The sequence below is a fragment of the Pristiophorus japonicus genome, chromosome 8, assembly GCF_044704955.1.
Source record: "Pristiophorus japonicus isolate sPriJap1 chromosome 8, sPriJap1.hap1, whole genome shotgun sequence".
Taxonomy (NCBI): Eukaryota; Metazoa; Chordata; class Chondrichthyes; family Pristiophoridae; genus Pristiophorus; species Pristiophorus japonicus.
This window is the reverse complement of record NC_091984.1, coordinates 45,443,732-45,455,483: the sequence shown is the minus strand read 5'-3', so window position 1 is coordinate 45,455,483 and position 11,752 is coordinate 45,443,732. Positions and strand designations below refer to the sequence as shown.

Genomic DNA, 11,752 nt, shown 5'->3' with positions numbered 1-11,752 from the left:
ACATTTGGTTACCAATCTGCTGGCTACCAGTTTGTGGTATATTTCATTGCAGTAAAGTACCACCATTTAACACACCATAAAACGCTTTTTCATATTGTGTTGTGGTGTTTTTTTTAAGGAGGAATGTGGCTTGTTGTGCAAAAGTTAAATTGGAACATGACTCTGTGGGTTAGGTTACACCCCTCCATAACTTAAATTGTTTTCGGCATAATAAATTGGAACAGACAAAATGTTGCTTAGATTGAGGTTCACATATTTGGAACTACATTGAGTAAATAAGGACTTAGTCTGAAGAACTACATATGATATTTGTTCTAACGTAAAGTTGTAACAAACCGATCAATCTGCTTTAGGAATTTAAAAACAGTTTGGTAGCAGGAAAAGGTAATTTGGCCTCAAGCCTGCCACTTTGCTGCATCTCACCATATCCATCTATTCCCATAATTTTGAAAAATACTGAATTGTCAGAAAAAAACAACTGGTTCACTAATGTCCTTCCAGGAGGGACCTGCCATTCTGGCCTATGTGTAACTTCAGCCTCACATTGTGGTTGACTTAGTGCTCTCGGGGGAGCAGTCATGCATTACATTTTCCGACTCTCAATCTGAAACAGAGTTTTTCCAATTTATATTTGGTTGATTGAAGTTACGCATTAAAATAACTCTTCTCACACCTTTCTTATCTTTTTATAGAGAAAATGGTCTTTGTCCTCTTTCTGCCTTCGTGACCTATATCATATGCTTAGTGTTGGTTTGGACTTTTTTTCCATTAGAGAAATGAGATTAGTTAATTCTGTAGCTTTCTACCCCCCTCAGGAACAACTTGACTTGCTTCCCAGGTGTTCTGACTTACAGGGTTACACCACTTTTTCTGTCCATGCTGAACACTTTATACCCCTGAATGTTCTTTTCCATCCTATGGGATTGTGCATGTTTCTGATATTCCTACTACATCAGTCTCCTGCTAATACAACCGCCTTCAGTTCCAGCATTTTATTTCTGTATATACATTCAACCATCTAGAAATAGCCTAAAGGACGCCCCCACCTCCCCCCCATTATTGCAGCATCAAATTGGGTCTTAAATTAATCCAAGATTGTAGCCTCCAGTACTCCAGCTAGTATTCCATTCCATATACTGATCACTATGAAAATTAACTTGCTGGTATCATTCCTAAATTTGTCTTCTATTTTAAATCTCTTGCAATTTAACAGCAATAACAACTTGCATTTATAAAGCACCTTTAATGTAGTAAGACATCCCAAGGCGCTTCACAGGACTCTTTCCCCAACACCGAGTCACATAAGGAGATTTTAGAATAGATGACCAAAAGCTTGCCTAAAGAGGTTTTAAGGAGCGTCTTAAATGAGAAGGGAGAGGTTTCGGGACGGAATTCCAGAGCTTGGGGCCCAGGCTGCTGAAGACACGGCTGCTAATTTGTGCAGCAATTAAAATCGGTGCTGTGCAAGAGAGGCCATAATTGGAGGAATACAGAGATCTCGGAGGGTTGTATGGCTTGGGTGGTGATGGGTGGGTGGGGGGTCGCTGTTGTGGAGGGTTACAGCGGCAAAAACAAGGATCAGAATTTTTTTTAAATTGGGGCATTGCCAGACTGGGAGCCAGTGCAGGTCAGCAAGCACAGGGGTGATGGGTGAATGGATCTTGCCGCGAGTTAAGATATAGGCAGCAAAGTTTTGGGTGAGCTCAAGTTTATGTAAGGTGGAAGATGGGAGGCTGAACAATTTAAAATAATTGCCTGTGTTTACGTTTTCAATACCATGAACTACCTTGTATACCTCTAAAATCATCTCTCCGGCATTCAAGGCTGAAAAGCAGAAAGGTTCTTCGACCTTTCCTCAAGTCAAAGCTCTAACACTAGCGATCAGCCTTTATGGATCTTCTCTGCACCATCTTCAATGTTTGAATGTCTACTTTGTATCTCGTTGACCAGGGCTGGATAAACTCGAAGTGTAATCTGACCAGAGCACTGCACAGTTTAATCATGACTTGCTCTGACTTGTATTAAACTGCATAGTTAAAACAGTGTAATATTCTATTGGTCTTGTGTGCTGCTCTGCATTGATTGGACATAGTAAGCATTAGTTCTGTGATTCCCAGGTTTTTCAACTTTTTCCTTGACTACTTTGGTACCATTTTTCCTTCCTACATTAAATTGCATCAGCCATTGCTCTTTCCACTTCCATATTTTGTCCAACTCCTATTTTAATTTCTGAGCTGCCCCATCTAGCTTGGTATAATCTACAAATTTAACCAAATTGCATTGAGTTTCTGAAACCAAGTCACTGATGCAAATTAGAAACAGTCATGGTTTCCACACTGATCCCTGGAGCACCCCATTTAATGCTCTCCCTTCAATTCACACACAACTCTAATGCGGTTGTTGGTGTAAATGATTATTTCAGATTTGTATATGTGTAAATTTTTGTGCCCATTATAAAACCCTGGTTTAGTCAGTGCAGGGCTATGCTGTGGCAAAGGAAAGCAGCCTGCTATAAGTTAGTATTGTACTTACCACATTTTACAAAACAATCTGAAATGCCTCTGGGGAGAAAGGGGCAATTGTTCAACTGTACTTTCCCACTGCGATATTTTTATTTTAGTCTCTCATTTTTGGAATTACATTTCTTTCCTCCTTTCCATTCAGGTTCTTATTTATTATCAGTTCCACAGTGATAGCAAATATAAATCAAGCGACTTTATGACCTCATTGTCAGTTGTGCTGCTTATTTTCTTCAAATGAAAATAATAGGTTTTGTTTTTTCTTCTAGCTGACCTTGAACAAAGATCAAAAGTTGCTCCACCAACTGGGGTTTTCAGATGAGCAAGTGTTGACTGTAAAGACGCCCGTGATGGGCACACCAGGAAGTTCAGTTGACTCATCCGCCAGCAGCAGTGTGTTCAACTCAGCTTATGCTATGGAACAGGTTAGATAACAAAGTTTATGTAACTTTACATGTATTAATCAAAAACAATTCAAAAAGCTTAATCCCATCAAATTCTTCAGAATTGTGACAGTAAAATAGAGCAAGGTGAAAGTTGTCATTTGAGGCTGGAGTTCAGTTTAGGCCCTAGTTTCCAAATGTTCTTCGAAATGTAATTCATATTTTGTCACCTCACTTCTCTAGTTGGTTCAGTCCATTCCCCCTCATTTTAGCAAAATAACTGGAAATGTGTAATCATGGGGCAGGTGTAATGTTTCCAGGCTGCTTTTCCCATGGTGGCTCTTGGTACTCCTTTGAGAGTAGCCAAGCAGTAGCTACCTTTTGGGGAGGGGGGCGGGGAGTTGTTGCTGTACACTGGTTTCTTTACAATTCTAAATTTCAACGTAGCTCTGATAGCACACTTTCCGTTGAATCTGAAAGTTGTGGGTTCAAGTCCCATTCCAGAGACCCGAGCACAAAATCTAAGCTGACACTCCAGTGCAGTACTGAGGGAGTGTTACACTGTCGGAGGTGCCATCGTTCGGATGAGATGTTAAACCCTCAGCTGTGTCTGCTTTCTTTGGTAGATGTGAAAGATCCCATGGCTCTATTTCAGAGAGCAAGAGCGTTCTCCCAGTGTCCTGGCCAAAATTTATCCTTCAGCCAACATTGCTCAAACAGATTATCTGGGCCCTGAATTTACAGTCAGAGGCATACTTCCGGATTACAACTCCAAACCATGAAAGATCTACAAGCCTACCTCTTGGCTCCAAAGCTACAGAGAGTTTGGGTCCTGGGTCTGTAGGTGTATGCCTGCGTAAAGGCCCATGGATCCCAGACGCAGGTGGCTCGGAAGTCTCCGAGGTCACATGGGCCAGGTCCTCCAATGAAAAAGGAGGATTCCATTTACAAATTGAATCCCCATAAACCCTACTGTAATCCCCAAATAATTAAACAATTTACACAACTAAAAAAATAAATGTTCTGATTTTCAAATTTAATTAAAAGTCCCTTCATTACAGCAAATACAATAAAAATTTAATTTTTTGAACAATAATTTTAATCCAGGCCAATATTTGTATGAACTAATTTTAAGTGTTTGTGCCTCATTAATTTTTTTAAATGTTTAATTTAAGATTTATAATAACCATTACGCTGGTAAAAGTAGGCCCTGTGCCTGCTTTTACCAGGCGTAAGAGTTTTGTGGGCAATTACTGGGCAGTAGTTGGGCAAATAGCCCAACCCTGTGCCAGTGAAAGTGAATTTCTAGTCTGTTCGGATGACCGGTTCAGATGTACCTTGACAGATTGCAAGTTCCGGATTTTCGCGCATGCGGAAATCTGGAACTTGCGGGCCCTTTCAGAAGGTTTACCATGGCATACGCCAGTATGGGGACGGTAAATTTCAGGCTTTGGTCATTATCTCGTTGCTATTTGTGGGACCTTGCTGTGCACAAATTGTTAATCTGAGTTTATTGGGATCTATAAAGGACACATTCCATTTGATTAAAGAAGTAGACCATACTAGATTGGTAATATATTTGTAGACCAGCAGTGGGTATCTCAATATCATGTGCTCTTGATTCCTATGCATTTCTAATTAAGCAGTAAAACATAATTGCATTGTAATTGTTTTATGATGCAGTCTCAAACTTAGCCCTTTAATCAATTGAACTATCCTCATTTCTCCACTGCATTGGTTGCAGAGATGTGTTGCTTTCCCATATTTGTTAAAAATGGGGTAGCATAACTTTTGGCTGGCCACCGAATATCTGGCACAGTGCATGGTACAAATTAGAATGGTTGGAAGCCAGTCACAAAGCAGAACTGTCTAAAGATATGCTTTGGCTGAATGTTCTGTAATAATTCTAGATATAACTTTTGTACTTTCTAGTATTGCATTTTGTAATTCCGTGTAACTTCTGTATTTTCCTATTGAATACTCGATCAGTACAGAGTTAAACTTAATTTTGTTTTGAGTTGAATCTAGACTGCTAGAGATTGAACATAAGAACATAAGAACATAAGAAATAGGAGTAGGCTACCTGGCCCCTCGAGCCTGCTCCGCCATTTAATAAGATCATGGCTGATCTGATCATGGACTCAGCTCCACTTCCCTGTCTGCACCCCATAACCCTTTATTCCCTTATCGCTCAGAAATCTGTCTATCTCCACCTTAAATATATTCAATGACCCAGCCTCCACAACTGATGTGTATATTTGCTTTGGTCTCTGCCAGTATGTTTCTGACTGGTTTCTTTACATTTGCAACAGGAGAAGTCACTGCCTGGTGTTGTGATGGCGCTGGTGTGTAATGTGTTTGACATGCTTTACCAACTTGCCAACCTTGAGGAACCAAGGTGAGATTTCATAGTTTCACATAGAATAGTTGTATATTCAAAATTATACTGTTTTCAAAGAAAAACTCTTATCTGTTAGGCAGGATCTAGTCATGATATTTGGGCAGGCAGGCCTTTGCCATTGACCCCCGATTACTTTACACATGGTCACTGAGAAACCCAAAGGTAAATTGCTGTCCTCTGCTGAAAGAGCAAAATTTGCACCTCCACTTTAGGCATTTACATGACAACACTGCTTGAATTGGTAATTGACTGCATGGGAAACTGTAGGCACAGACCTCAAACTTGCTGTACCACATGTGTACGAGAAAAGCTCAAGCACTGAGGGAGCCCTGAACCATCAACCTATTCTTACTTTGAACATAAGAACATAAGAAATAGGAGCAGGAGAGTAGGCCATTTGGCCCCTCGAGCCTGCTCCGTCATTCAATAAGATCATGGCTGATCTGATCATGGACTCAGCTCCACATTCCTGGCCTGCTCCCCATAACCCTCGAGTTGGAGTTAAAATTCAATTCCTTGAAATTATTGCTTGGCTATGAAACACAAAATCTAGTTCTCAAAAAGGACTAAAATGCACATTCCAAATGTTTGCACTTGTTTGATATTTTGTTTTGTTATCATTTTAAATATTTGTAAAACAAAGCAAAGTAAAAGACCATATTTGTGCAGACTGCAAGCATATAAATCCTGCCAGCTTAAAATGGTTGCTCTTTAATGCTGCCTCAAACTTTGATTTGTGTTATCTGTTTATTTACCTGTCCATCTTTCAGGATAACGGTGCGTGTTAGAAAGTTGCTGCTGTTGGTTCCTACTGACCCAGCCATTCAGGAAGCACTGGACACGCTTGATGCTTTAGGCAGAAAAGTAAGTAGCTACATTCTTTTATATTTTCCCCGATGTTATAAAAACCTCTTTAGACGATGCATAGCAGCACTCTGCTACCTCAAAGGTGTGGGAAAATGGGAGCACCCAACCTTTAGCTAATGCCTCGAGCTTTTAACAGGCATTAATTTTCGTGTGAGAATCCTGATGTTGCTACAACTACACCAGATAAGAAGAAAAGCTTTTCTTTCTGAAGCAACCAAATCTCTCCGAACCACTGGCTGGTATTGTTGTCGGAAGATCCGTGCACAACCGACATGAATATTAACCATGGTATAAGAAACAGCAAGAAACCATTTGGCAGATGGAGTATAATGTCGGAAAGTGTGAGGCCATGCACGTTGGCAGAAAAAAATTAAAGAGTAAGTTATTATTTAAATGGAGAAAGATTGCAAAGTGCCACAGTACAGCGGGACCTGGGGGTACTTGTGCATAAAACACAAAAGAATAGTATGCAGGTACAGCAAGTGATCCAGAAGGCCAATGGTATCTTGGCATTTATTGCAAAGGGGATGGAGTATAAAAGCAGGGAAGTCTTGTTCCAGCTATCTAAAGTATTGGTGAGGCCACACCTGGAATTACTGCGTGCAGTTTTGGCTTCCATATTTACGAAAGGATATACTTGCTTTGGAGGCAGTTCAGATTGATTCCGGGAATGAGGGATTGACTTATGAGGAAAGATTGAGTAGGTTGGGCCTCTACTCATTGGAATTCAGAAGAATGAGCGGTGATCTTATCGAAACGTTTAAGATTATGAGGGAGCTTGACAAGGTGGATGCAGAGGTGATGTTTCCACTGATGGGGGAGACTAGAACTAGAGGGCATGATCTTTGAATAAGGGACCGCCCATTTAAAACTGAGATGAGGAGAAATTTTTTCTCTGAGGATTGTAAATCTGTGGAATTCGCTGCCTCGGAGAGCTGTGGAAGGTGGGACATTAAATAAATTTAAGACAGAAATAGACGGATAAGGGGTTATGGGGAGCGGGCGGGGAAATGGAGCTGAGTCCATGATTAGATCAGCCATGATCTTATTGAATGGCGGAGCAGGCTCGAGGGGCCATATGGCCTACTCCTGTTCCTATTTCTTACATTCTTATGTTAAACTGTCAAATTCTGAATATGCATGATCTGCCTTTTCAGCCACAAACTCTATGGTAACTTGTCCACACTGGCCCAAGAAAGAACCCTCCATCATCTGACTAGCTCCAGTCGAACAGCACTAATTCCCGAAACAAACTAGGACAGAGTTCTACTAGCCAAAAAAAACACATTGATACTGTTGCTTATGGGGAGGTGTAACTCTTCTGCTGATCAATCTTAACTGCAGAACACCAAAGGGCAGAAAACGCTCGGAGTTCTGTACAGACCACTAAACAGTAGTAGTGAGGTTGGGGATGGCATCAAACAGGAAATTAGTGATGTGTGCAATAAAGGTACAGCAGTTATCATGGGTGACTTTAATCTACATATAGTTTGGGCTAACCAAACTGGTAGCAATATGGTGGAGAAGTTGTTCCTGGAGTGAATAAGGGATGGTTTTCTCGACCAATATGTTGAGGAACCAACTAGAGAGCTGGCCATCCTGGACTGGGTGTTGTGTAATGAGAGGATTAATTAGCAATCTTGTGCAAGGCCCCTTGGGTAAGAGTGACCATAATATGGCAGAATTCTTCATTTAAGATGGAGAGTGACTCAGTTAATTCAGAGACTAGGGTCCTGAACTTAAAGAAAGGTAACTTCGATGGTATGAGACGTGAATTGGCTAGGATAGACTGGCGAATGATACGCAAAGGGTTGATGGTGGATAGGCAATGGCAGACATTTAAAGATCACATGGATGAACTTCCAACAATTGTACATCCAGGTCTGGCGTAAAAATAAAACTGGGAAGGTGGCTCAACTGTGGCTAACGAGAGAAATTTGGGATAGTGTTAAATCCAAGGAAGAGGCCTATAAATTGGCCAGAAAAAGCAGCAAACCTGAGGACTGGGAGAAATTTAGAATTCAGCAGAGAAGGACAAAGGGTTTAATTAGGAGGGGGAAAATAGAGTATGAGAGTAAGCTTGCAGGGAACATAAAAACTGACTACAAAAGCTTCTATAGATATGTGAAGAGAAAAAGATTAGTGAAGACCAATGTAGGTCCCTTGCAGTCAGAATGAGGTGAATTTATAATGGGGAACAAAGAAATGGCAGACCAATTGAACAAATACTTTGCTTCTGTCTTCACTAAGGAAGACACAAATAACCTTCCGGAAATACTAGGGGACTGAGGGTCTAGCGAAAAGGAGGAACTGAAGGAAATCATTATTAGACAGGAAATTGTGTTGGAAATTGATGGAATTGAAGGCTGATAAATCCCCAGAGCCTGATAGTCTGAATCCCAGAGTACTTAAGGAAGTGGCCCTAGAAATAGTGGATGCATTGGTTGTCATTTTCCAACATTCTCTCGACTCTGGATCAGTTCCTATGGATTGGAGGTTAGCTAATTTAACTTCACTTTTTTAAAAAAAAAAAGGAGGAGCGAGAAAACTGAATTACAGACCGGTGAGCTTGACATCGGTAGTGGGGAAAATTTTGGAATCAATCATTAAAGATGTAATCGCAGCGCATTTGGAAAGCAGTGACAGGATCGGTCCAGGTCAGCATGGATTTATGAAAGGGAAATCATGCTTGACAAATCTTCTGAAATTTTTTGAGGATGTAACTAGTAAAGTGGACAAGGGAGAACCAGTGGATGTGGTGTATTTGGACTTTCAAAAGGCTTTTGACAAGATCCCACACAAGAGATTAGTGTGCGAGATTAAAGCACATACTATTGGGGGTAATATATTGACGTGGATAGAGAACTGGTTGGCAGACTGAAAGCCAAGAGTAGGAATAAACGGGTCCTTTTCAGAATGGCAGGCAGTGACTAATGGGGTACCGCAAGGTTCAGTGCTGGGACCCCAGCTATTTACAATATACATTAATGATTTAGACAAAGGAATTGAATGTAATATCTCCAAGTTTGCATATGACACTAAGCTGGGTGGCAGTGTGAGCTGTGAGGAGAATGCTAAGAGGCTTCAGGGTGACTTGGACAGGTTAGGTGAGTGGGCAAATGCGTGGCAGATGCAGTATAATGTAGATTATCCACTTTGGTGGCAAAAACAGGAAGGCAGAATATTATCTGAATGGTGACAGATTAGGAAAAGGGGAGGTGCAATGAGACCTGGGTGTCATGGGACATCAGTGATTGAAAGTTGGCATGCAGGTACAGCAGGCGGTGAAGAAGGCAAGTGGCATGTTGGCAAGAGAATTTGAATATAGGAGCAGGGAGGCCTTACTGCAGTTGTACAGGGCATTGGTGAGGCCACACCTTGAATATTGTGTTCAGTTTTGGTCTCTAATCTGAGGAAGGACATTCTTGCTATTAAGGGAGTACAGCGAAGGTCCACCAGATTGATTCCCGGAATGGTAGGACTGACAGGAAGAAAGACTGGATCGACTAGGCTTATATTCACTGGAATTTAGAAGAATGAGAGGGGATCTCATAGAAACATATAAAATTCTGATGGGATTGGACAGATTAGATGCAGGAAGAATGTTCCCGATGTTGGGGAAGTCCAGAATCAGGGGTCACAGTCTGAGGATAAGGGGTAAGCCATTTAGGACCGAGATGGGGGGAAACTTCTTCACTCAGAGAATTTTGAACCTGTGGAATTCTCTACCACAAAGTGATTGAGGCCAGTTCGTTAGATATATTCAAAAGGGAGTTAGATGTGGCCCTTGCGGCTAAAGGGATCAAGGGGTATGGAGAGAAAGCAGGAATGGGGTATTGAAGTTGCATGATCAGCCATGATCATATTGAATGGTGGTGCAGGCTCGAAGGGCCGAATGGCCTACTCCTGCACCTATTTTCTATGTTTCTATGTTAACTTCGATATTACCAATCACGTGGGAAAAAATCCCTTCAACATACTGCACTGCTTGATGGTTAAAGCACTTAAATAAAATCTTTTTCTGAAACAAATAGAAACAATCCAAACATATCAATGTCATGACTGAAATTACAGTTTACTTCCAAGCATTGACTATTTTGGTCTTGGTCAAAGGTATATTTAAAAAGCTATCAACTCCCCTGTGGTTTTGTGTTATTGGACTTGATCGTTTTGGGCCCCTACTTTCAAACCTCTTATCTTTGAAAGTGGAAATGTTTTTTCTAAAAAAAAAAGTATAATCCCATTGCCTACCCGGAGAATGAGTAGTTCCAGGCACCTCATATCTCGGAGTGAAGCATATCCTGTTGCCCTCCATTATACCTGACTCGCATCAAATCAGCTGGACGCATCATTTGTTGCATCAACTCTGGTATCTCTGCTGCTGTTCAAAAGAGCACTCGGTGGAAAACTAGTCTTGGGCCTTGTGTGCAGCAGGGGCTGGGAAGGAATGCATGTCTGCCTCAGATGCCAAACTCTTGAGATATTGGGAGTTTTTTGTTGCCTGGATAGCAGGTTATTCATTCTGTATGTGGGTGCTGAAATGTATTGGGAGAATAAGGGAGATGTGCAAGTGACCTACTATTTGTGTGCAGAATAGCATGTTTAAACTGAGGATTATTTTTATCTTTAGCAGAGAACGTTGCTGACTGATTCAAGTCACCAAACGTCCAAGTCACCCTCGCTGTCTTCAAAGCATCAGCATCAGCCTAGTGCAAATACTATTCTGGAGAGTCTGTTCAGATCATCGGCGCCAGGGATGTCCACCTTCAGAGTACTCTATAATCTAGAGGTATGAACTAGTCAAATTGTAAAACTTTTGGATTTCTTACAATAGACCAGATCATATTGTTGGTTTTCTGTGAAGACTTTATCATGCTGCCATATTGACCCACGAGCTTCACAGTAAATGGAAGTACCATATGGAGCTTAATCTCCCATCAGTTTGTGGTTTGGCAGATTGAAACATGCACACATTCTACCTCTGATTCCATGCTGTTCCCAGAAGCTTGAGAAGGCTTCAGCTGTATCTCCACAGCCATGTGAAAAGGATAGATTCCTTCTTGACCGGCTGATTTGCTCAAAGATGGATTTGTTGGCAACTTCCCAAAGACGTGTTCATTTAAAGCAGAAGCCATGTTAGATAAATGTTTGTGATGGGTGGTTTTAATTTCCTATGTGGGAAGTTTCATCATATAAGATTATTCATAAGCTCCAAGCAAAGAAGATAATTCTCGTGACTCTGTATTGGATGAGGAACAGTAGAATCCTAGGTCTGTTCGAACTGAGTATTAATTTACCTGTGCATATCTCTCAGGCTCAACCTGTAGCCTAACATTGTGAGCTAGATGTGATGCAATACTCCTCAATTCTCCCATTTGACAGCTTACTGCTCGAGAGGCATCAACCTAATTGTGCATCCATTTTTTTCTTTCAATTTTGGATACTTTTAGTATAATGAAAAACATCTACTCTAAAAGCTTGCCGTACTAAAGAAAAGAGCGGTTTTCTTTTGTATAATGTCTTTCATGAATTCAGGACGTCCCAAATCGCTTCACAGCCAATGAAGTACTTTTTAAAAAAAA

General features: G+C 41.0%; 1 protein-coding gene across 2 annotated transcripts in view; it reads left to right on the top strand.

Moving 5' to 3' along the window:
* Positions 1-11,752, top strand: part of usp24 (ubiquitin specific peptidase 24) — a 230,396-nt gene that overhangs the window by 104,534 nt on the left and 114,110 nt on the right. For both annotated transcript variants that reach the window (XM_070886744.1, XM_070886743.1), the window contains 4 exons: positions 2,789-2,944; positions 5,215-5,300; positions 6,074-6,167; positions 10,801-10,959. In XM_070886744.1, coding sequence (XP_070742845.1) covers positions 2,789-2,944; positions 5,215-5,300; positions 6,074-6,167; positions 10,801-10,959 — 495 coding nt within the window. The remainder of the gene's footprint in view (positions 1-2,788; positions 2,945-5,214; positions 5,301-6,073; positions 6,168-10,800; positions 10,960-11,752) is intronic.